General features: G+C 36.7%; 1 protein-coding gene across 2 annotated transcripts in view; it reads left to right on the forward strand.

Moving 5' to 3' along the window:
* USP12 (ubiquitin specific peptidase 12) overlaps nt 1–25224 on the forward strand; it is an 83546-nt gene that overhangs the window by 39511 nt on the left and 18811 nt on the right. Inside the window, exons 2-6 of one of the 2 annotated variants that reach the window (XM_012744042.3) lie at nt 3101–3181; nt 10535–10748; nt 20535–20764; nt 21413–21489; nt 21607–21690. In XM_012744042.3, coding sequence (XP_012599496.1) covers nt 3101–3181; nt 10535–10748; nt 20535–20764; nt 21413–21489; nt 21607–21690 — 686 coding nt within the window. Of the gene's footprint in view, nt 1–3100; nt 3182–10534; nt 10749–14783; nt 14867–20534; nt 20765–21412; nt 21490–21606; nt 21691–25224 lie in introns of those variants that run through there. The other variant, XM_012744044.3, reaches the window with a different exon arrangement.

The following is a 25224-nucleotide window of genomic DNA, read 5'->3' on the forward strand; positions in this document are numbered from 1 at the left end:
AATACAGTAATGTCTTCAGAAGCATTGATAAAAGCTATTTGACGGAATGTTGAGTTAGAAGGGATTTTTAGAAATCACCTGATCTTTTCATTTCCTGAATAGTTTTAGCTGTGAAAATCTTAATTCATGTGAAAGCTTACTTGAAAACCCAACAGATAAATTAAGAGCTGAGGGTTTTGAAAATCACTGAAAATTCTGACCTTTTTATTTTGCAAATGAAGTTTCTTAAATCCAGAGAGGTTAAATGTCAGTGATCTATCTATGGCTACTTCCACTTTATTGCATTGCTGTTGGCCAACTCTTCCAGACTTCTGAATTGGATCATGGTTCTGCTTTGTTGTTAGTCTTTTTGGGGGTGGGGAGAGCACGGTGATGATACCTTTGGGGGCAACTGTGTGGAATTGGCTCTTGCCTGCCAAACTGAGGAGAGGGTTTGTTTGTTTGTTTGTTTTGTATTATATTATAGCTGTCTCTCTTTTCCTCCTGACTCTTATTTCCTTCTTTTGTCATTTCTTAGCGTTTGCACAGAGCAGGTCAGATTTGTTACCCTGACTGGTTAATGAGAGTAGTTGAGTTTCTTTATGATTGAAGGGAAAAGGAGAACACCACCAGCATTTATGGGACACCTGGTTATATACCAGGCACTGCCAGCTGCCTTAAAAGTTAAAGCTGTTAATTTGTAGTCACCCTATAAAGTAGTTGCTGATATTTTCCTTTTACAGTTAGGAAACTGAAGCACAGTGGGGCTAATAATACGTGATCCCAAGTTGAAACTACTGTGAGGACAAGGGGTTGGGGAAAGGACTTTCTAAGAGGGCATGAAAGTACATGGTCTATATGGGGCCAAGTGGGGCATCTGGGGTGGTTAGAAGACAGGGTGAGTGGCATGTGATCGCTCTAACTGTGGAGGGAGAAGGTTCACATGTTGTTCTTTTCCTAGTTCATCTCAGGGGCCAGAAATGTTTTCCTAAGGTGTATGTGCTGGAAATTATTGTTCTAGATAGGTAGGTGTTTGAGGTTTTATTTTGGATGATAGTACCTTTTCTCCTGTTTTTGTGGGGAAGGGGTTATACTCATTTGAATAAACCAGTATCAGTTTGAATTTTTATAAGTGGTAAAAATCTGGACTTATTGATTATTTTTAACATATGTGGGAAGTTTTGTGACAAGGTACTTGAGCTGGCAGGGGTAGGGAGTAGGGCGCACAGCATTCCCTACTAGTTTTTAGTGGGTCTTGAAGTTGCTGTAATAATTGAATTTGGTGTTGTCATGACATGTTGATTGATGTCTAGATTTAGAAACAAATTATATCAAGATTTTATATAAAACCTAAAATAATTCTTACATTCAAACAATAAAGACAGTATCATGTCTAGAGTAGTGCTGGTTGGCTGGACGATATAAGAGGAAATGTGTTTTGGCTGAAGCTGACCGCCAGCTTGCCAAGTGCCTTTAATCAGACTCCATTTTCTGTCTTGGCCTATCAGGAAGTTGAGCATGCAGTGTCTAACGAAGGTTCTGCGCTTCCCAGGTTTGGGAGTGGAGCTCAGTAAAGAAACAGCGGGTGTGGGACCCTGAGCACTGATGTGTTGTCGACCCTGTGCTCAGTGTAGCTGGGGCGGCGCATTGTCTCTGTGCAGCTCTTCAAAGTGACAGTTGGGTATATTTTTGAGTAATACCGTATTGGTTATATTTGTCTGATAGTTTTTTTTTTTTTTTTTTTTTTTTTGAGACAGAGTCTCACTCTGTTGCCCTGAGTAGAGTGCTGTGGTGTCAGCCTAGTTCACAGCAACCTCACACTCCTGGGCTCAAGTGATCTTCCTGCCTCAGCCTCCTGTACTAAGGAGGCACCACAGGTGCACGCCAGGACACCCGGCTAATTTTTCTGTTTTTAGAAGAGACGAGGTCTCACTCTGTCCCAGCCTGGTCTTGAACTCCTGACCTCAAGCAATCCTCCTGCCTCAGCCTCCCATCAAGTATATAGTATATTTATTTGACGTACATTCTTCCAATCCACTTTTTGTGTGCCATTTTACACACACACACACACACACACACACTCCCTCTCACACACATATATATGGTGGTGTTTTGTGTTAAATCTAATTTCTCTTTTTTTCATTTAACATTATGTTTTTGAGATTTATCTGTGTTTCTGTATGTAAATCTAGTTCGTGTACTCTGACTCTACTATGTAGTGTGTTGTCACATTTTATGTATCTGTTTCCCCAATGCTGGACCATCTAGACTGTCAACTGTAGTCATAAATGATACTGCAGTAAATGTTCTTGTCACCTTCAGTTCTGTGTGAACATTTCAGGTATATACCTCAGAATTGCTAGGCCACTGCATGTGTGCATATTTATATTTATTTTCACTCAATTTCAGCTCTCAGAGATGGCTGCTATCAGATTACACTCCTGTTAGGGTATATGATACAGCAGGTGCTTTCATTCATTACTTAGAAAAAAGGTACATGTTATGGATGTAATTCCTTGATCCAGGCTTTGGTTCCATGAGAAAGTTTCTATAAACTAATTTTTAGTCATATTATTAAAAGCTTTTACTCTTCAATGTCATCCTTTATTTTCTTTCAATAATGTTAGGTAGCAGTAGGTTCATAGGTACTTTTTTTTAAAGGGTGTCTCTCTCTGTAATGTGTATATTGTGATGACATTATAAAAATATAGTCATGTGTCACTGAACAGCTGGGATATGTTATGAAAAGTGTGTCATTAGGCATTTTTGTCATTGGGCAAACATTATAGAGTGTGCTTACACAAACCTAGATGGTATAGCCTACCCATCTAGGCTATATGGTTTGTTGCTTCTTGGCTACAAACCTGTACAACATGTTACTGTACAAAATACTATAGGCAGTTGTAACACAATGGTAAGTATTTGTGTATTTAACCTAGAAAAAGTTCAGTAAAAATACAATATAAAAGATTTTTTAAAATGGTACACCTGTATAGGGCAGCTCTATTATAATCTTTTGGGACCACCATTGTATATGAGATCCATCATTAACCAGATGTCATTATGTGTTGCGTGACTGGCTGTACTATAAATACTAAGATTTTTGTTTTTTATTTTATAGGGCGCCAATGCTTCGGCATTAGAGAAAGAGATTGGTCCAGAACAGTTTCCAGTCAATGAGCACTATTTTGGATTAGTCAATGTAAGTAACCATTGTTACTTAGCTTTCAGAATCATGTTTGGAAGTAGTTTGAAAAATGATGAATGCATTTCATAATTTATTAAAGAAACATTGTTCATTTGTATCAGTAGAATTAAATGCCAATGGACTTAATTTGGAATTTTAAAATGATCTTTAATGGAAGAGAAAAACAGTTGCCTGAAGTCTTAAGAGTCTTAGAGATAGAACTGTTTCTAATTTGTCAGCTTGATTTTTCTCATTTTGCATCAAAAATTTCTCATAGCCAAAATTTCATATATAGACTAGACCAGGCGATGTCTTGATTCTTTGAGACTTGTCTAAATAATAAGTGGTATAAATCTACAGGTATAAATACAACTATGTAAATGCCTCCATGTGTCGATAGGGTATTTGTCAGTTTCTTTCTGGCATTGTATGGTACTATAGATACATTAAATAAAAGTGGGAAATACAGGAAAAAATAAATACCAGTCTTTGTGGAAGTAATTCTAGTAATTATACATTTTTAAATCTTTGAGAAAACTTTAGAAATTTTAACTAAATGTTATCTGTTCTGATTCATTGGTGTACTGTTAGGTAGATCTATGGTAGGTGTTTTAAAAAACATATATTGATGATAAAACAGGTAACAGTAAGTTATATTGAACAAATTGGTGCGTCACTAAACACTAATATGTAATTGAATGTATGAGATGAATTTCTCATGGGATTTGAGGAAAGCAGTTGAAGTGATTTGTGTGTCTCCCCTCGCTTTGGGAATAGTCTGTGTGCACCACGCTTGAAGGCTAACCATTACTCTCTAGCTATTATTCTGGAATTTACCCTTACATTCTAATTGAAATCCTTATGCTGCTGGTTCTTTAAAAATTCCATTGACTTCCTGTTGTGGTAGGTAAGAGATTCAGCTCTCTTCCTCTGCCACCATCCCTGCCTAACTTTACTTTCTCCCCTTCTCCCATATGCTTAGATCACAATTTTTAGTTCAATTAATGTGCCCTCTCCAGACATTGGCGTCACTGCTCTCCTTTGCTGGAGCCCTTGTCTTCTTTCTGCCTTGCTCTGTGGAACACTTTTTGTGGTAGCTTCTTTAGGAAATGTGCATTGGAGATAAACTTTGAGACATTGTATATTTAAAAATGTTTTGGTGATAGTGATAGCTAAATACAGGTCCTGTATTTACATTACCTTCCTTCAGATTTTTTAAGGCATTACTATGTTGCCTCCTGGCTTCTGTTGTCTCTTTTGAAAGAGAGGTCTGATGCCATTCTTATTTTTGATCTCTTCTGTGTGTGACATTTTTCCTTTTTTGTTTTAAAGTTTCTGGAGGCCTTTAGCATTTTCTCTATCCATAATGTTTAGAGATTTCATGATGTGTCTTAATCTTCCTTCCCCAGTACTGTGTGGAGTGTTTACGCGCCCATTCACACTGAACTCATTTTCCTCAGTTCAGGATATTTCTGATACTGTTTTTCGGATAATTTCCTTCCCACCAATGTACTTTCTCTCTTCTATCTTTTTGGATATCCTACTAGTTGCATATTGAAACACTTCAACTGATATCTCTAATTTTCCTGGTTTTTCTCGCATTTTTTGATCATCTACCTTTTTATTCTACATTTCAGACTATTTCTTTGACTTTTTTTGTCCAGCTCTTTGCACTTTTTATTTCTTTAAATGTTACTTTTATTTTTAATCTTTCATGTAGGCAGTATCTTTTGTTATTTTTCTCAGGATAGTATTTTATTTTTTGCTGTTGCTGAGATTTTCTTATGGTTGCTGGAATGTTTCTGAGACCTCTGAGTGAATTTTTTTCTGTTTTAAAACTTTATCTTTCTTGTTAGAAGCTTTCCTGAAATGTCATTCATTTATAAAAGTGACATTCTCAGAGCTGATGGTGGCTTAGTGTGCTGTGGGTGGAGTTTGCCCACCATGGACTTCACTCTAGGGTGTCTCTGGCAAACCAGCTTAAAAATAGCTCTTGAGAGTCCCTCCCCTTTGGCATTTCAGTAGCTAGAGGCCACTGAAGCTGTGCCTTCTCTAACCCCCACCCAGGACTCCTCTAGTCTCTGCCTAGGAGTGGCTTAATCCAGGGTTTTCCTCTTGGTATCTCACTGCTGTCCTCTGCTTGACCCAAGGGTCTTAGAACCCCCAGTTTCTCCTGCTCGACCCGTGTGGAGACTGAGCCTGCAGTCATCTTCTGCAGGATGGGAGAAAACTTAAGCACTTGGGTATCTACATGGTCCTTTTAGACTTATAACCAGAGTTGTGTTTTTAGGTCCCCCTCCTACTCCAATTTCTGAGCCATCAAGAGTGAATCAGCTTTTTTCCTCACTTATATCTCCCTTCCGGGCACTTGGGCTTCTACTTTTTCTCCATCCACCTCCTATCCTCTGTAAGTTTGCTGACTTCTCTAGTCGATAGTTGATTTCTTTATCACACTCTTTGAGCTTTTGAGTTTTTACCTAATCTATTCCTTTACTGTCATTTTACTGGGGTTTCACAGGGAGTAGAATTAGATAAAGATATTTAATTTCCCTCTTTTAACAAGAGGTCTGGCCTCTACTTCTAATATCTAAAATGCTCATGCTTACAAACAATTGTTTAGTGATCAAAAGCCTCATTTAAATTCTGGGATGGCAAAAACCTAGTTTCTCCAATCTTGTTGCTATTTGCCTGTGACTATTGCCCTTATTAGGTACAGACTCCAGAGCTAATGTGTCTTGAATTATAGAAAAGTTGTTCCCATTGATAGTGTCTGGAAGAACCCATTTTCTTCAGGACAGTAGTGTACTTTATGTATTGATAATGTTTACCTTCAACCTTTTTCCGTATAAATATTTCAGTTTCTTCATTTTATATCGAACTTTCTTGTAGATACGCTCAGAACAAGTAAAATAATATCCTATATAAATATGATATGAAATGAGTTTTAAAGCTCTATAATACTGTTTTCTGCTATTATGTTGTTTTTTAATGTAATGTGATCTCAGTATCACTGCCACTCGGTAAGTCTAGTGTCAGTTGTATTAAAAAGCAGTTTCTAAGAAAGCTTCATTTCTGTTAATACCCATGGATCAGTTTAAATTCAAAAGGTACCTGTAGTATTTGTGCTTCTCCCCAAAGCTGAACAACAGTAAAATCAAGAGAAGTTGGAGCAAATAAAGTTAGTAAGAGACCATAAGAGGAAGTCTTGTCTTTATGTCCTGGGGAGATTCAATTTGATGAGTAGAAAATAGTTTCTGGTCTCTATGCCTTGTTATTATACAAAAACAGTGAGATCTCTGCAGGGGCCAGAGCTCCAACTATTAAAGGCCGATGAATGCCTTAAATTATATGCAGAAATAAATCCTGTTTCCTGTTGGTGTCTCACTGCTATCCTCTGCTTGACCCCAAGGGTCCTGGAACCCCCAGTTTCTCCTGCTCCACCTCTGTGGTGGTCAGACTGGATTCAGCAAAACTGATAGAGCTGTTAACTTCTTTTGTGACTTATACTTTCAGGCTATTTTGCAATTGTGTTTTATATCTTCAGCCCTTTTTCTATAAGTCTTATTTTTCAGCTTGTATGTTGGCATCATTCTTGTTTCTCGTTCTTTTTCCCCTAATTTGTAGAGTTATCACACTATTTACTTGTATGTGTCCCGTAAAAGTTAAAGTTAGACCTTTTTGAGGAACAGGGTGGCTTAGTTAATTCGGAGGTCAACATTTTAAGGTCTTTTTCCCTGTCCCTGTCTGCCAAGTAGTTAGTGTTATAAACAAATCTGGAATGTAGCTGCTTTAAAAAAGCTTGTGGTTAATTTTTTCTAACAATTGTATTTTGTTGAAATGAGGCACACATACATTTTCATCAGTCTGTTATTAGCTAAATGTGCATTTTTAAGTTTAATTGCTTTTACAAAAAAGTGTATACTTAAAGAATTCCTATTAGATCTGCCTGATTATATGCCTTTTTTGACCAGTGAATGAATGGTAGGATCACTCAGAAGCACTTGCCTTTGGGAAATAGTACATGTATTTGAGCAGGTTTTTTTTTTTTTTTTTTTTATGGAGAGAAAAATAGCCATAGTTTAACCTAGCAGAAAATTAAACAGAGTGGTTACTGCCAATATTGTTAATGGTAACCTAGTTTTTGTTATTTTTAAATTGCAGATATTTTTGTCTTGGAAGTATATTTTCACAAATACTAGCTTTTATAGCAGTTTATTCTTAATGATAATTCCTATGTCTATCACTATGATTCATATAATACGTAGAGTGGGTATTTCCTCTTGGCTTGTCTCCTATAGATACATTAATATTCCTAATATTATTGGATGTCAGAGAGGAGAAATAATAATGTGGCTTAGGAACTTTGCATAGGCAAAGGCGCCTTTGGAGACTTGTTTTTTTGCTGCTGTAAAATATCTCACCTGCCATTTATACACATGGTCAACGAATCTTTAAAAACTCTTTTAATCTGATAGATCAAGTTGCCCTTTTTCCTTTTATCTTGTAAATGGTTAGTACTTATTTTAGTAAAGCTGATAGTACAGAGTGATTGAAACTCCTAGTAGTATGTCTTTCTTTTTATGCAGTCTGCATTTTTTTGAATAGCTTTCTTTCCTTGTTTTACTTCATGATTCTTTATTAGTTTTCTAACACAGGTAGGCCCCAACGCACAAGTAGATTGAGCTCAGTAAATCCATTTTTGAGGACCGTGGATCTTTATTATATACTTATGGTCGCATTCCTAGACCATCTTCTACAAAGCTACTTAGCCAAAACTGCTAGTTGTAGCTGGGTGCATTTTGAAGGAAAGACATAAAAATGAAACCCTTTCTCCATTTGTGGGATATAAAGTTGATTAGGCAAATGTCTCTTGGTTCTGTTTCCTTTTCTATTGATTTCATTCTCATCCTGTTACTCTCCCTGATGACCATAGCGTATTTGAGGTTTGCAGTCTTACAGATCCCAGAGATTATCCATATCAAACCTGGCAAAAGAGCTTCTCGCCCAGGTACTCTGGCTGGACCAGATCAAGTTTCCTGCCCTCTTACAGAGTCTGTGAAAGGGCTTGTGATTGACAACCCAACAGAATGTGCATAGAGAAGAGAAGTCAGTTCCTACAAGGAAGCATGGGGCAGTGGAGAAGGCTGTGGGGTGAGGAACAGATGTCCACTACTAGACTGCGGAAAGACTACTTCTGGATTGGGTACTCTACTCTGGTGCACTTGGCTGGAGTGAGGGTGATGGGTAGGGGAATGTGGAGGTAAAATGTTCTAAAACATGGCCACCTAAATAAACACTGTTTGGTGGAAGAGAGCCTTTACTTAGAAAGGGATGTTCATAGGACAGGTACCATCAGATCCAGCATGGGGGATAGCAGAAGAAGTTGTGCTTTTTTAAAAGTAGTTCATTTTCAACATTTTAAAAAGGTAATACTGTTGACATTATGGTTGTTAAAGCCAATAGTCTCCAGATGAAGTATGCAAGATATCTATTAGCCATAGGAAATATTAGAAAATATTAGAATTTCTAATGTTTCTTTTAATCTAAAAATTATAGATAAAGCTTTACTAATTTTTAACATATAGATAATACTGATGCCCATCTTTATCCATGTATGATATAGTTGTATATCACTTTAAGTTTCATGATGCCAAAGGGTTGACAGTATCACCCTGTCTTACTCAGTTCTGCTATTGCAAGTCTATAATAATTTAAATGTAGATTTAGAGATTTATATGATCTAATATTAGTTAATTTAAAAGGTGATTTTAAAAGTGACTACAAAGTGATGAAGTGCCAGGAACTGTTCTAAGTGCCTTATGTTGGGTGATTCATTTAATTCTTTAAAAATTCTAAGAGGTAGGTGCTATTATCACCCTTTTACAGATGAAGAAGCATAAACAGAGTGGTTTAGTAATTTCCGAGGTCAAATCGTGGAAACAGACTTGAACGCAGATGGTTTGGTTTCATGTGCTGTGTACTTAATTACTGTGCTGAGCTGCTCTCAAGGCAGATGTTAATTCACTAAATGAATTCAAATACATTCGGTAGATAGGGCCGAAAATTGAATAACCGTGATCTAGAGAGTGAAGGTGATCAATGAGATTCTTCTTCACTTGGACCTGTGTGTCTTTATGAAGATACCTTTTTCAGTTTTGATAGCCATTAAAACCATATATCCAAATAACAGCCTAAACCCAGACTTACAAATCATCATTTTAAAGTCTAAAACCCATGGTTTACAAAAAAAGCATACTCAGTCTCCTTGCTCTCACTTAAATATTAATAATTTTAGTGGAAATAAAAAATTGTGTGTAATATGACAAAATTTAAAATGTACATTTTCTTAATTATATTCTTTTATATTTTAACGCATATAATATAGTATATGCAGTTTATAAATAAACGTGTGAACTCAAAATAATCTAATTGGTGGGGATATAAAGAATATTTGTGATGGGGGATTTTTTAAGACTTGGAGAAAAAAGTGTTAGAGAAAGCAGTTTAAAAGTAAGAATGAGTCATTTTGTTTACTAAGCAATTGAAAAGTGAATGATTAGAACTTGAGAAGGGTGGCAACTTTTAAAATTTGTTTCCTCTGATTTTAAACCTGGTCAGAAACTTGGATCTTCAGAACCAGGTGAGGTTACACAGGGCAAGTTTCAACCCTAAAGAGCTATTTTTTTGGGTTTTTTGGTTTGTTTTTAAGAAATTGAGTATTCAGAAATAAGAGTATGGAGGAAATCATCCTAGACAACTTTTTTCGTGGATGTTTCATTACCCAACTTTTAGAGATGATGTTTATTACTGGAAAGGGAAAAGGAAGGCAATAAATAATTATCAAACTATGTGTCATTTAGTTGCTCTGTAAGGTAGGATTATTTCCTTCTCCCCCTTATTAAAGAGGAGGAAATTGAAGTTTCATAAGATGCAATGATATACTCCCGATCACATGGCCAGTAAGAGAGATGTATAGTTCAGGATTTGACTTTGACTCTGAAGTCTGTATCTTTCTAATGTATCAAGGATAATGTGACTGGGCAGTTCAGCATTTCAGTGGTTGTTAGACTGTCATACCAGTGACTTTTTAATCTGACATTTTAGAGGATATTGTTTTTTATTTTTGTTTTTTGTTTTTTTTTGGATGCACCTAAGAACTTGATAGAAAACCTCACCCTTGTGGTTTTTAAAGAATGTTTGAGAGTTGTATTAATATTTTAAAATGTATGATATATAAAATGCAGTCAGTATTATAATAACGATGGGAATTGATTGTCATCTCGTTCAGTTCTCTCCACTGGGAAGTTCTTTCTCTTGACAATGTGTTGCCTTAAATTTAACAAAACTTTTTTTTTTTTTATCTTGTAGTTTGGGAATACCTGCTACTGCAATTCAGTTCTTCAAGCACTTTATTTTTGTCGTCCGTTTCGGGAAAAAGTTCTAGCCTACAAGAGTCAACCTAGGAAGAAGGAGAACCTTCTTACATGCTTAGCAGATCTCTTCCATAGCATAGCCACTCAGAAGAAAAAGGTTGGAGTAATACCTCCTAAGAAGTTCATAACAAGGTTACGGAAAGAAAATGGTAATTCTTCTACTTCCCAATATACGGATTACATAACAGGAAGGTTAAATATAGCATACTATAATTCAGGCATTTGTTGAACATCATCTTTACACCTAATAGCATGTTAGCTGTTGAAAAAACATATATGAATGTCTTCAAGGAGATACTAGTTTAGTGGAGGTACCAGTTTAGATAGTCTCATAGTAATTAACATGAGGTATAGTTAATGTTTAAAGTGTATTATGTGGACATAAAATTCTATGTTCCAGAAGATGAAAACTTACAGTTTTTCTCTTTGCTTGCTTGGCTTTTTGCATGATCATGCGTTTTTTGTTTCCGTAATGCTTTCATGTGTGTTAACTCATTTGATCCTTGCAATAGTCTTAGATAGAGAGCATGTTTCTTCCTCCATTTTGGCCATGAAAAAACCAGAAGCTAAAAACTTGCCAGGAGTCACCCCCCACGGAAAGGGAAGAGCCAGAAGAACACAGACCTTCTGGTTTAGGGTAGATAAGTTTTAATCCCCTGTCCCTTTTAAAAATAGCTACTGAGTAAGCCCCACCTCTCTTTTCTCTTTTGAAATATTTTTTATTTAATTTTCACAACAAGCCAGTAAGCTAGATATTATTACCTCAGTTTACATGAAATAACTGAGGCTCAGAGAAATTAATTTGTCTGAGGGCACACACAGTTCTGGCAGAGCTTGATATACAGACTTGCTTCTCCCTGATCCCGACACCCAGGGTTCTGTGTAATGTGGTATACTGCCTAAAGAATTCAAATGGATTTTGAGCCACCAGGCGCGGTGGCTCATGCCTGTAATCCTAGCACTCGGGGAGGCTGAGGCAGGAGGATCACTCAAGGTCAGGAGTTCAAAACCAGCCTGAGCAAGAGCAAGAACCTGTCTCTACTAAAAATAGAAAAAAATTAATTGGCCAACTAAAAATATATAGAAAAAATTAGCCGGGCATGGTGGCACATGCCTGTAGTCCCAGCTAGTTGGGAGGCTGAGGCAGTAGGATTGCTTGAGCCCAGGAGTTTGAGGTTGCTGTGAGCTAGGGCACTCTAGCCAGGGGGCAACAGAGTGAGACTCTGACTCAAAAAAAAAAAAAAAAAAAAAATCAAATGGAATTTAAGTAATGTGGAATTCTGGGTTTTGATTGATGTAGGCATTTCATTCATTGTAGAAATAAAATTGAACAGCATTTTCAGTTTGGTTTGTTACCTATTAAATAGAAGGATGCCCACACAATTTGAGAAGATGGAAGATTGTTATTAAATACACTAATGTGTAATCTTGCCCTTAAATTAGTTGACACTGTTCATTATCACAATGATTGAGAAAAGTCCTGGGTCATCTCTAGTTCCCTGAAATATAAGAAGACCCTGAAATAGCATAGCATGCTATAGGCTATTATTCTTGAATCTGATACATAGGTTAAAGATTTGTTTATTTTCCCCTCATACACATGTAGAATAGTTGATTAATTGCCCACAAAAACATGTCTTTTTTTTTGTCTCCCCTAATGAAAGCTGAACATGTTTACTTTCTTAGATTACAGATCTGTTTAATAATATTTGATGTTTTTTAGAAAACCAAATATAGCCTATTAGAATGTGGATTGAGTGATTAAGTCTTTTCAATCTTTTTGTCTGTATCAGTATGAAACTTTAAAGGTTTTGTCTTTGTGGAAAATTGGTGTGCGTGGTAATTGAACATTCCATGCTTTCTCAGTGACTTTGTTAGGATTTTAGAAATGTTCAATGTCAGAAGTATGCAACACACAGCACACGTTATTTTCCTTTTCATATAATAGTACATTTTCCTTGGCCCTATTAATCTAGGGCATATGCTCTTTAAGTATACAATTTTTGTTTTTTGTTAGAAGTTAGATTGAGTCATGCTGAACAGAATTCAAGTTATTGTGTTTTGAAAGTTCAGTGTGGTCATACACCTATGGCTTTATGTGTTTGCTTGTCAAATCTGGGATTTGTTTTACAGTGTTCATTAATTTTTAATTCAATATTTTCTGAAATTTTATTTAGGCAGAGTAAATTGATAACACAATAGACTTCTTAAGTATTTCTTTGAATGAGAATGATTTCAGAATAGATATTTATTCTAAGCATATCTTCTCATAAGTTTTGTTTCATTTTTCTAAACTTCAGAAATATTTAATAGAAAAGCTTTTTTTTAATAGATAGAAAGATATTTTTATTATTTGATGTTGGTGGCATTTGTAAATATGTTTTGAAATATATTTTTGGCTTTTGAATTTTTCCCTGATAATTATGGTGAGAAGAGTATACAAGTCAAAGGGGATTTAACATATTAATGTATTATTCATATATATTTCCTTCTGAAATTTTGTTTGTTTTAAATCTCTGAAAATATGTTATTCATTTACTAACTTTCACTGTTGGACAGTTCTTCCTAAATCAGTTTCCTTCCATACTGTGTCAGAAACTTCATGTTTTATTCTCAATAGATATTAGCCTCATACTGTTTTAACCAGTGTTGCTTTACATTACTAATGTTTTTGATATCCCTTGGAAAGAACTGATTTTAATTTCTATTCATTGAGTTTTTATTTTTAAAATTTAAATCATGTTACCTAATCATAGCCTAAGAGGACTGTTGCACAGTGCTCCTGCGTACTGTGCCACAACCCTAACTCCATAAATGTTATCTTAGATGATGGGATGGATGCCAGCTGAATGTCTGAATTGATTAATTGTGTATATATAATATATATATATGTTTCCTGTTGTGTGCCAGGCACAGTCTGGGAACTGGGGATATAGAAATAAGCCTTCAGGGATCTGACAGTCTAGTGGGGAAGACAGGTCATCAGTAATCATCTTATATAGTATGTCATGCCCTGAAGAAAAAGAAGGCAGGGAAAGGGGACAGAGAATGGGGGAGTTGCTAGTTTAGTTCTCAGCGGTTAGAGGAGGTGTTGCATAAGGTGATGTTAGTTCAGAAATTTGAAGTGAGAAATAAACCCTTTGAAGGATGGCAAGAAAACTAGCACAGCAAGAACGGAGTAAGATAAAGTTAGAGAAAAAGGCAAGGGCCTAGAGCTCATGTGTTATTTGAAAGCCATGTGAAGTCATTGAAGGGTTCTGGGCAGATAGGTGATATGTTCTGATTTGCATTAGAAGATCCTTTGGCTACTGGGTGGGAATGGGTGGGCACTGGCCACATGAGAGTAGAGGCAGGAGACCAGCCCAGAGGCTGTTGCAGTACCTAGGTTAAGAAATGAAGTCATCTCTTCACAGTTACTGCCTGTGCATGGGCTCTCTGCTGTCATTTTGGAAGAAATAAAACACAGGTTGGTAATCTAATTGTGTTAGCTAGGGCTGACTCTCAGTGGATTGTTTGGGATCTTTTAAGGCAGCTTGAGGGACCCATCAGCTGGCATCTGTAGCTGTGTGCTCCCGCTCACAGAATGTTAGCAATGTACACCATTCAAGTTGTTGTTTTGGGACAAATCTACTTTTCTGATATCATCTTAGCTGTTTCAACCCTTGTTGTTCATTCTTTCTATTCATTCATTCATTCATTCAAAAAATGGGAAGCACATCTAATATGTGGCAGGTACTATTGTAAGTGCTAGGGACATAGCAGGGAATGAGATCGAAATATCCTTGTTCTCAAGGAACCTGCATAGACATTGCAATGTTCGGGTGCCATGGAGAGATTAAAAAAAATATATACATATATATATTTATATATATATTTAAGTCTTGGTCCTCCTCAAGTGAGGAAATATTAGCTATTCATAAATAACACCTATTAAATAGATTTGAATAATTTCCTATATTTATTTCAAATACTTACTCTTTCTCCAAGACAGCATACAAGGTATTTTGTGTAATGAAAGCTATAACTATTTTTGAATTATGAAGAAAACATAACCTATTTTTAAGTAGTGATTTAGTTTTTCTTTTTTTTTTTGTTTTTACATTAATGTTGCAGCTATATCAGGACTATAATAGTTTATAATCATACATTTATTTAATAATGAAATTGTCTGTCTCTCCCACTAGACTGTCAGTTCCATGATGGAGGGAAACCATTTGTTTTTGCTCACCATTGTATTCCCAGCACATAATCCAGTTCCTGGCACATAGTAGGTGCTTACTAAATATTTGTTGAATGAATGAATGAATGAATGAATTTGTTTAATTTATGAAAGTTCGAAGTTCACCTTTCCCATTATGCTAGTTAGCAAAGAAGAAAGCAAACCATAAGAAAACCTGGGTTTTAAGAATTAAATCTAATATGGTTTACAGGGATTGTTCTGAGGTCATTCTGTTGATGATGTTTTGATATTTATGCAGTCCTGGTTGATGTTTTTAAAACTATAGTGACTGCTTTCAGGCACTGTAAGATTCTGGCATATTCAATATATTATGTGTGTGTGTATGTATGTGTTTATCTATAAAATATATAAAAATTAGAAATATCTCAGCAAAAGTTTAAAGAGTATTTTTTGGTTTACTTTGCTTCTCATTTCTAGAACATTCCAGTCAGTTGAAGTATTTTTGTGAATATGAAGTCATTGTTCTGTGTTAAAAGAGCATCCCAAAAAAGATGTTGTAAATTTTTAAAAAGCAAAAACATTTGCATATTTTTGCTAAAATAATTATTTTGTAAAGCATACATGCTAAAATAATTTTTTTAACAGTGAAAAATTAGACTACTTTAGATTGTGGCATAGAGCCAGCATGGAGTTACCCACTGTAGTGAATTAATCATCTCTAGCCTTCACTGGGCCCTGGGCAGTGCTCGGAAGACCTTTTTACCAGTCTTCCCCCGTTATCCTTGTTGTCGAATTCCTCCATGACTTTTCCAGTTTGTTTCTTAAGCACCCCCCCCCCATCAGCTGTAGCATAATTAACTTCCAGTCCTTATCTTTGTGAACTGTTTTGAAGTGGGTGCTTAGTTCTAGACTTGTGACCTGGGGGTAGGTGAGTGAGTGAGAGATGAAAGTTCTTATGTTTAAGGGGTTCAAGTGCACTTAAGGAAGCTGCCGAGACACTAGACGCTGAAGTGTCGAGGTTAGTGCAGAAGGTGGGTGGAGAAAGAAGCCGTGAACCAGGGCATCAGTAGGTGGTGAACCAGGGCATCAGTGGATGGGAGTGGGGTCAGCAGATGGCCTCAGAGAGAGGAGGGTCAAAGGTCATGATATGGCTAGATCTTATGTACTTTTTTTTTTTTTTTTTTGAGACAGAGTCTCACTTTGTTGCCCAGGCTAGAATGAGTGCCGTGGCGTCAGCCTGGCTCACAGCAACCTCAATCTCCGGGGTTCAGCGATCCTACTGGCTCAGCCTCCTGAGTAGCTGGGACTACAGGCATGCACCACCATGCCTGGCTAATTTTTTGTATATATATTTTTAGTTGGTCAATTAATTTATTTCTATTTTTGGTAGAGACGGGGTCTCGCTCAGGCTGGTTTCGAACTCCTGACCTTGAGCAATCTGCCTGCCTCAGCCTCCCAAAGTGCTGGGATTACAGGCGTGAGCCACCACGCCCGGCTCTTATGTACTTTTTTGATTGAGGGAAAGTTTTGATATTTAAGTGAAAATGTAATTGTTTAGAAGTGGCAGCAGGGAGCTAGAAAATGCCAAAGATTGAGGAGATGGGGAATTTGTTTAGAACAGAATGTGGTTCCTAGAAGGAGAGGAAGAAAGGGTTGGGAATGAAGAAAATCCTAAGGATAAGGAAGGAAGTAATATACCATAAGCCAGTGAGAGTAGTAGAGGATAGGGGCTGAGGGGTGAAGTATTTATTATTTTCAGCGATGAAGGACTGTTGCATTGAGAGGCAAAGTGAAATTGACTGCAGTTAGCTCAGCTTTGGTCTCTAGACCTTTCCAGGGGCAGAACCATCTGAGGGTTCTAAGTGTGACTTGGCCTGGCCTTGGAAAGGTGGAGTGGATTGCTGAGAGGGTTTGAGAGCTGCAGGCTGCCTCACAGCATCGGGGGAAGCTACAATGAGTGACTTCTGTGTGGGCAGGGAGTGGGGAATGGTGTCATAGTGCTTTGGGTCTACTGTTCCTCATGGGCAAACCCCCACACAGAATGCCATATCAAAGATCAATTACATGTTCAGTCCACATACGCTAATACTATAATTTTTAGAACTCCTAACTTTCATTTGTTCTTAAACATAACATAGGGAGTTTGTTAAGGTTAATAGAATCCCTAAGCCTAAACTTAACAGCAGAGAAATGAAGTGTGGCTCCAGTTACATTCTTTCTTTTTTTCCTTTCGAGATGGAGTCTCGCTCTTTCGCCCAGGTTAGTCTCAAACTCCTGGGCTCAAGTGATCCTTCCACCTTAGCCTCTGGAGTGGCTGGGATTATTAGGTGTGAGCCACTGTACCTGGTTCCATGTTCTTAATATTATTCTATTTGATTTGAGATCCAAATTGATAGAATGGATTTAGGTATGTGAAAACAACTAAATAATGAACACGAAAAATTTAATGTGAATTTTACCATTTAATGCTGGAGATGTCAGGGAAAATTCTTAGGTAGAAAGATTCAGTGTCTGTGAATCAAGCTGTGTTTACAGCGTGAAACTGTGTGCTGGAGAGAGATCACAATAGAAATGGAATAGACTAGACAGACAGGAAATGGTTTTTAAAAATTAAAGGGGCTTGGGAAGAAATTGCATACGAAGGATGTGCAACAGGCAGTGATGGGGAGCAGGGAAGTGGGCTTTTTGTATGGAAAGCTCTGTTTTATTTTTAAATAGACAAATAATACAGTCTTACACTAAAATTTTAGTTAAGAAAAAATACAGGTTTCCGTGGATACTTTTCCCCCTTTCCAGCTCCTCAGTCTTACCTTCCTTAAAAATAACTTGATTTACCAAACCCCTTTCTATGCATTTAAATAGATATGTCCAAACAGAAAGCTGTAGTCACATTCTGCGGGGTCTTCTGGGTATTGTTTGTTTTTCATAACTGGGATCCACTGCACAAGTTCAGCATCCTTGTTTGACTTAATATCTTGGAGGTTTTGCCATGTAAGTCCGTATGGATTGATTTTCTTTTTAACTGTTGCCCAGTGCTCCATGAGAAAATGATACCATAATTTAAATAAACTATTCTCTTGTTGACAAACATTTAAGATATTTTCAGACTTTTGCTGTTACAAACAAGCAGGCACATTTATGCTTGTTTCAGTACACGCACAGGCATTTACCTGATATTGATACTGGGAACTGGGTTGCATTCTTTTAAAGGCATTACCAAAATTGTCCTTTACAACATGCCATGTCAGTTTCCACCCTCAACAGCAGTGGCAGAGCACACCCATTTCTTCACACTCAAGCCAACACTGGACACGAAGTTATTCTCTATTTTGTCAAAGTGATGTGCAAAAATGAATTTTTATCACTGTTTTAATTTTTATTTCTCAAGCACTTGTCATGTATTGTTTAGGCATTTGTATTTTTACTGTGAATTGCCCGTTATTTCCCTTTGCTAGTTTTTTGGTTGCTTTTCCTTTTCTTGGTTTGTAAAGGAGGTTTTTGAATACCCAGGATATTGAGCTTTTACATACTCTGAACATTAAGATGCAAATATAGTCTTCTGTTTGTCAGTTGTCTTCATTGTGTTGACTTTGCCATATAGAAGTTCTTAATTTTTATGCAGTCAGTCTTGGAGGGGTTGGTGTTCTGTTCAGTAGTAGCAACAACAATAATATAGGTTGAGACTCCCTAATCAAAAAATTTGAAATCTGAAATCAACTTTTTGAGTGCTCCAAAGCCACATGGGTGGCTGAGATAGTGATATCTTAGATGCTTTCTGATGGTTCTGTGTACACAAACTTTGTTTCCTGCACAAAATTATTAAAAATATTATATAAAATTACCTTTAGGCTGTGTGTAAGGTATAGTTGAGACAAATGAATTTCATATTTAGACTTGGGTCCTGCCCCCAAGATATCTCATTGTGTTTATGTAAATATCATAAAATCTGAAACATTCCAAAACCCCAAAACATTTCTGGTCCCATGCATTTTGGATAATGGATATTCAACCTATAATAATATTGCTATTATTATTATCATTGTTATTTCTATCGAACGGAATACAAAACCAATAAAACCCATTATTGTGTTCTAAGCAGTTTTAATGTTCATAACAGCCTTGTGAGGCAGGTACTATTACTAGCCCTGCTTTTCAGATGAGGAGCTGTGGTGCAGGGAGGTTAAATAAATTGCCTGTGACACAGGTAGAGTTAGAGGTAGAACCGTAACACCAACCCCGACAGTCTCACTCTAGCAGCTACATCTTAAATTGAGACTTTTTAAGGGTCCTTTTGACACTAAGATTAAAATATTTATTTATTTTGAATATACCTCCACAATAAATATCTTCACTTATTCCCATTTTATTATATTTTTATAATAACTTTGGAAAGGAAGGTTGTATCCTATTTTATGGACTGGGCAATCAAGACCTTTTTTATTACCATAGGGCTGAACATTTTCTTGTGTTTCTTATTAGCCTTTAGAAATTTTTTTCCTATAAATTGTTAATTTCAAGTCCTTTGACTGTTTTGGTTTTCTTTTTTTTGTATGACATCTTTATGTGTTGAAAATGTTGATTTTCAGGTTTTGCTGTTTTTTAAACTTTTAAAAAGATTTCTAATACAGAGAACTTAATTTTATGTAGTCATATCTGTATCTCTTCTAAAATGTAATTTTTAATTCCACTTATCTTAGAAAAACTTTCTCTAAATTTTCTTTTCAATTTGTATGCATTCATTTTTAAAATGCAAAACTTTTCTGGAATTTATTAAATGTATATTGAAGATCTAAACATATGATTTCCTAAGTAGGTAATTCTTCTCAGTGCATTTTACTGAGTAATCTGTATCTGTTCTTGTGTGTAGGCTCACACTGGGCATTACTTTGTATGTAGCACCGGGAGTCTGGCTGCCTGGTTTGAATCCTGGCTCTGCTATTTCCTGGCAGTGTGATTTTACCCTCTCTCATCCTGTTTTCTCATTTAAAAATAAAGTTAATAACAGTATCACACAGTTGTTAAGAGGATCGAATGAGATACTGCTTCTGAAGTCCTTACTGTCCTGTGGTAGAGCAGGGCAATACCAAGCACAAAGTGCTTGATACTAGCATTGTCAGATTGCCATTATAGTTACTCATTTGGGGAACATTTTGTGGAATTATAAAATCTCAGATTTGGAAGAGACTGTAGAGAGTATTTCGATTACATAGATAATTCTTGATACCATTATTCCTAAATCTGACTATACATCAGAGTCACATGGGTGAGTTTCAAAGAGCCCCAGGTTTTGAGCTTCTCCTAAACTTAGAATCTCTAGGATATATGATCCAGTAATTTATTTTTAATAAACTTTGTGGTTCTTAAGCAGTTGGCTTGGCATTGGCAAGTGGTTGTCCAGCTTCTGCTTTAAAGCTTGCCATGTTATAATATTTATGGAATAATAGATGAGAGGAGCTAATAAAAGCATAATTGCTTCTTGTCTTCCTAGTATCTGTTACGAAAATGTATGAGGATAGGTTTGGCCCTCTTCTCATGGATCAATTAGTATTTTTTTAAGATTTTTATTCATCTTAACTTTATTTTCCCCAAATCAGTCAACATTTTTAGATGTGAAACTTACCTATTTCTTATGCATTACAAATAATACGAAGCATTTATACTTTTAGTTCTGATAGAATACTTTTCTTTTTAAAATTTGTTTTTATGAAGTTATTAATTCTGAAATAATTCTCTAATATTATGTTTTTGTTTTTAGAGCTTTTTGACAACTACATGCAACAAGATGCCCATGAATTCTTAAATTACCTGCTAAATACAATTGCTGATATTTTACAAGAAGAGAGAAAGCAGGAAAAACAAAATGGTCGCTTACCTAATGGTAATATTGATAGTGAAAATAACAACAGCACACCAGACCCAACGTGGGTTCATGAGATTTTTCAGGGAACATTAACTAATGAAACCAGATGTCTTACTTGTGAAACTGTAAGTATATCATAAAATTTTATAAAAAAAATTTAATTCATTACATTAAAAGTTCTTTGAGGATAAGAAAATGGGAAGTGAACTTGAAAGTTATAATTCTTAGACATAGTATAAAAGTTAAAGATGTATTTTTTTCAGTTGAAAGGAATTTATCTGTACTTTAATGTTAATGCTACTTATTGACAGTGAATACTGGAGGTAGTCACCAAACAGAGCAGTATTTCGCTTTCAAAGTGGTTGTGAACACATCTGGTTGCTGTTGGGCTAATGTGTCCTAATGTCATGTCACACCCAGTATGACATGATAGGAGATACCAGACTAAAACTCAGGGAGGAAGTCTAGGCTGGAGAGCTGTACTTGGGACAGATGAGCTCATGTGAAAATAAAAATGGATCACACTCCTCCCAATACAGAGTGAGAAGCAGTTCACAGTGAAACCCTAGTGAACACTCACATCTAAAGAATAAACAGGAAAAGAAAAGCCAAGCAATGAGACTGAGAAGGAGCACTCACACAACAGAGAACACCACATTAGTAGTGCCTAGTTACTACTAGTAAGGTTAATAGAATGCATTTAATTCTGTTAATTGGGAACCGTGGTTTACCAACATTTGAAAAAAAGCAAAGAAAATTGATTATTTTTACAGATAAGCAGCAAAGATGAAGATTTTTTAGATCTTTCTGTTGACGTGGAACAAAACACATCAATTACTCACTGCTTAAGGTACATGTAGAATTATTTATTTTGAAATTTAATAATTCTTATTGGTTTAGAATATTTTTAAATAGACACATAATTTTCTGGTATATACGAAATAAATTTATTTTGACTTTTACACAGGGGTTTTAGCAACACAGAAACTCTCTGCAGTGAATACAAATATTACTGTGAAGAGTGTCGCAGCAAACAGGAAGCACACAAACGGTAACTTGGTGCTTTGTGAATTTCTAAGTGGTGTTTCAGGGGAGGGTAATGGATGTTGTAGATGGGCTTAGAAAAGTGATCTATGAAAATTTACAATGAGTGAAATTCTTGATTTTATCACCAACATTTAAGGCTCACTAAGTACTACTAGATAAATTATATTCTGCTTGATACTTTTACTATAAAAACTCTGTAAATCAAGTGATTTTCTGTGTTTAGTGGTTATTTAATAATCATAAACCAGTACAGTTAAAATATTGGGCTTCAAAGCTTTCCTGATTAGGCAGACCTTTTTCTTGGTGAAGAGAGATGAGGGGAAAAAGTGCTCCCCTCACCCCTCTCAGTTTCCGCTCTTCCTACATAGGATGCTGTACGTTCTCTTACTGTGGTACTTAAGTCTGGTTAGTTGCCAAGGAATGGAATCATCATCATTATTACTTCACTTTTTATTTTGAAACAATCTTGAATTCAGAGAAAAGTTGCATGAATAGTACCAAGAATGCTTTTTTGTCTTAAACCATTTGAAAGTAAGTTACTAATATGATGCCCCATAGCCCCTGGCACTTTAGTAGATATTTCCTATCAACAGGGCAGTTTTTCTATATGCCCATGCCCGTCCAAGTCAGGAAAGTGACATTGACATCCTACTGTTATCTCAGACCTTATTTTGGTATTACCAGATGTACCAGTAATGTCCTTTATAGAAGAAGAATCCAGTCCAGAACCACACATTACATTTAGCATTCAGTCTGTGTAGTCTTTTTCAGTTTGAAACAGTTCCTCTGTCACTTCTTGACTTTAGTGATCTTGAGTCTTTTGAACATCACAAGTTATTAATAGTTGTTCAGTAGAATGTTCCCTCAGTTGGGTTTGTTTCATGTTTTCTCATGATTAGATTCAGGTTATGCTTGGACAGAAACCTTACAGAAGTGATGCTGCATTTTTCTCACTGTATCCTGTTGCATAGCTCGAGATTTTATTTGTCCCACGTTTTGGGGCATCCCCAAAACCACCCCCAGGTTTGGTTATTTCCTAGAAGGAGTCACAGTACTTAGCATATACTTCTACTCACAGCCAAGATTTATTACAGGGAAAGGATGCAAAACAGCAAATGGGAAAGCCAGGCAAGCTTCCAGGAGTCACTGTCCCATTGGAGTCACACAAGACTTAATTCTCTTAGCATCCAGTTGTAACAACACAAAGAGTTAATTACAAACTCAGTAATGAAAGAAAGCAGGTGTTCAGCATAAACCGTATTGTTCAGACATTTTAGGCACAGTGAGACACCTTTATCAGGGAATGGTGAGAACATTGCCTAAATCCAAGTTTCCAGATACTAAGGACTATCCTTGCAAGCAAGCCTTTCTGAAGATAGTTTGAGGCCATATTATGCTTTTCTGTCATATTATCCCATTATTATCCCATTCTGGCCATATTATCCCATTACTGGTGATATTATTGAACACTTGATTAAGTGTTCCCCAGTTGTTTCCCAGAGTTTGCCACTGTTTAGCCATACTTTTTCCCATTGTAATTTATTAAGTATTTTGTAAGGAGATATTTTGAGATTATAAATATCCCATTTTTCATTAAATTTTCAATTTGTTCATCTTTTTATTTTTTTTTAATTTTTTTTTTTTTTTTTGAGACAGAGTCTCGCTTTGTTGTCCAGGCTAGAGTGAGTGCCATGGCGTCAGCCTAGCTCACAGCAACCTCAAACTCCTGGGCTCAAGCAGTCCTCCTGCCTCAGCCTCCCGAGTAGCTGGGACTACAGGCATGCGCCACCATGCCCGGCTAATTTTTTCTATATATATTAGTTGGCCAATTAATTTGTTTCTATTGCTCAGAGTGGTTTCGAACTCCTGACCTTGAGCAATCCGCCCGCCTCGGCCTCCCAGAGTGCTAGGATTACAGGCATGAGCCACCGTGCCCGGCCTTGTTCATCTTTTTAAATCTCAGAGTAGACTCAAGGGTTCTAGTTTTATTCAGTGAGTTAAAATACATTACCATTTTTATTCATTTTCATGCTCAAATTATCCCCAGCTTGGCCAATGGGAGCCCCTTCAAGTTGGCTCCTATGTTTTTTGATATGCCCCATTATTCTTGAGTACCTCTTTACTTTCTGGCACAAAATATTCCAGGCTCATTTTGTACTTTCCTTGCACCTTCCCTGGAACCAGCCATTTCTCCAAGGAGCCCTGGAGATTTTTAGGGGAGATTGAGGTTTAAGAACCAGGACTTTGTATAGTGCTCGTTGCTATTCCCGAGCCCCCTTAATGAAAGGAGCTGTCCTCTGTAAATAGACATTTACATCTGTATTTATTTTCTTATCTACTTGTTGATCTATCTACGTTGAAAGCCATGAATTCATAGTGATTTCTCCAACTACAGCCACCACCATAATATTTGTAATTCATTTCTCTGAGAGCAAAATTGGCTCCTATTATCCTTACTGTATGTATTTATTTGGTCAGTGCACCTGTAGAAAACCAATCTCATTCTCCCTGCCTGCCCCCTCCTATGCCCGTGTATACGCTGTGCACGCAAGCATGCGCCCGCGTGCACACCCGCTGTCCATGCAGACCCTTCCACTCTGCATGAGCTTCCCCCTCCCTTGTGTACATATATGTCTATCTTATTTGGCCCCTTCTTTTTTTTGTTGTTTTTGTTTTGAGACAGAGTCTTGCTCTGTTGCCTGGGCTAGAGTGTCCTGGTGTTAGCCTAGCTCATAGCAACCTCAAACTCCTGGACTCAAGCAATCCTTCTGCCTCAGCCTCCCAAGTATCAGGGACTACAGGCATGCGCCACCACGCCCAACTAATTTTTTCTATATATTTTTAGTTGTCCAGATAAGTTCTTTCCGTTTTTAGTAAAGACAGGGTCTCACTCTTGCTCAGGGTGGTTTCGAACTTCTGACCTTGAGCAATCCTCCCACCTTGGCTTCCCAGAGTGCTAGGATTATAGGTGTGAGCCACTGCGCCCAGCCTATTTGGCCCTTTCTAATGGTTACTCTGAATTGTTCATTAAGGGATAAGGAAGAGCTTAGATTTTTAAATGATCCTATTCTTGTTTTTGTTTTTGAAACATTAGGAAGGGAAGTGTTTTTGGTAATGGACCAGGTAATCAAAACTGATTATTATTCACTGTTCCCGTCCATTAGTGCAGACAATAAAGAGTACTTTGGATAAGTTTGATCAGAGGCCTGGGGGCTGATGTATTAGATTCATCCTGAAAATGTCATAGAAAGTGCCTAAGACTTGATTAAGGGGAAGATAGAGTCAAGGATTAAATGCAGCTAAGAGGAATACAACTTGCAGACTCTACTGACTACAGGAGGAGGGCCCATCTGTGAGCATAAGCTGCGCTTCATGTAGAGTGATGGTTATACCAGTAATCATACACGAGTGATTGAGAATTGTCTGTAAAGTCACTCTGTTTTTTTTGAAGATATCCACAAGAATTTAATATGTTAGAAAATTACATTAGGAGTATATTTTATAAAGAAATCAGAAAATACGGATGAGTATAAATCAA

The sequence above is a fragment of the Microcebus murinus genome, chromosome 13, assembly GCF_040939455.1.
Source record: "Microcebus murinus isolate Inina chromosome 13, M.murinus_Inina_mat1.0, whole genome shotgun sequence".
Classification (NCBI taxonomy): Eukaryota; Metazoa; Chordata; class Mammalia; order Primates; family Cheirogaleidae; genus Microcebus; species Microcebus murinus.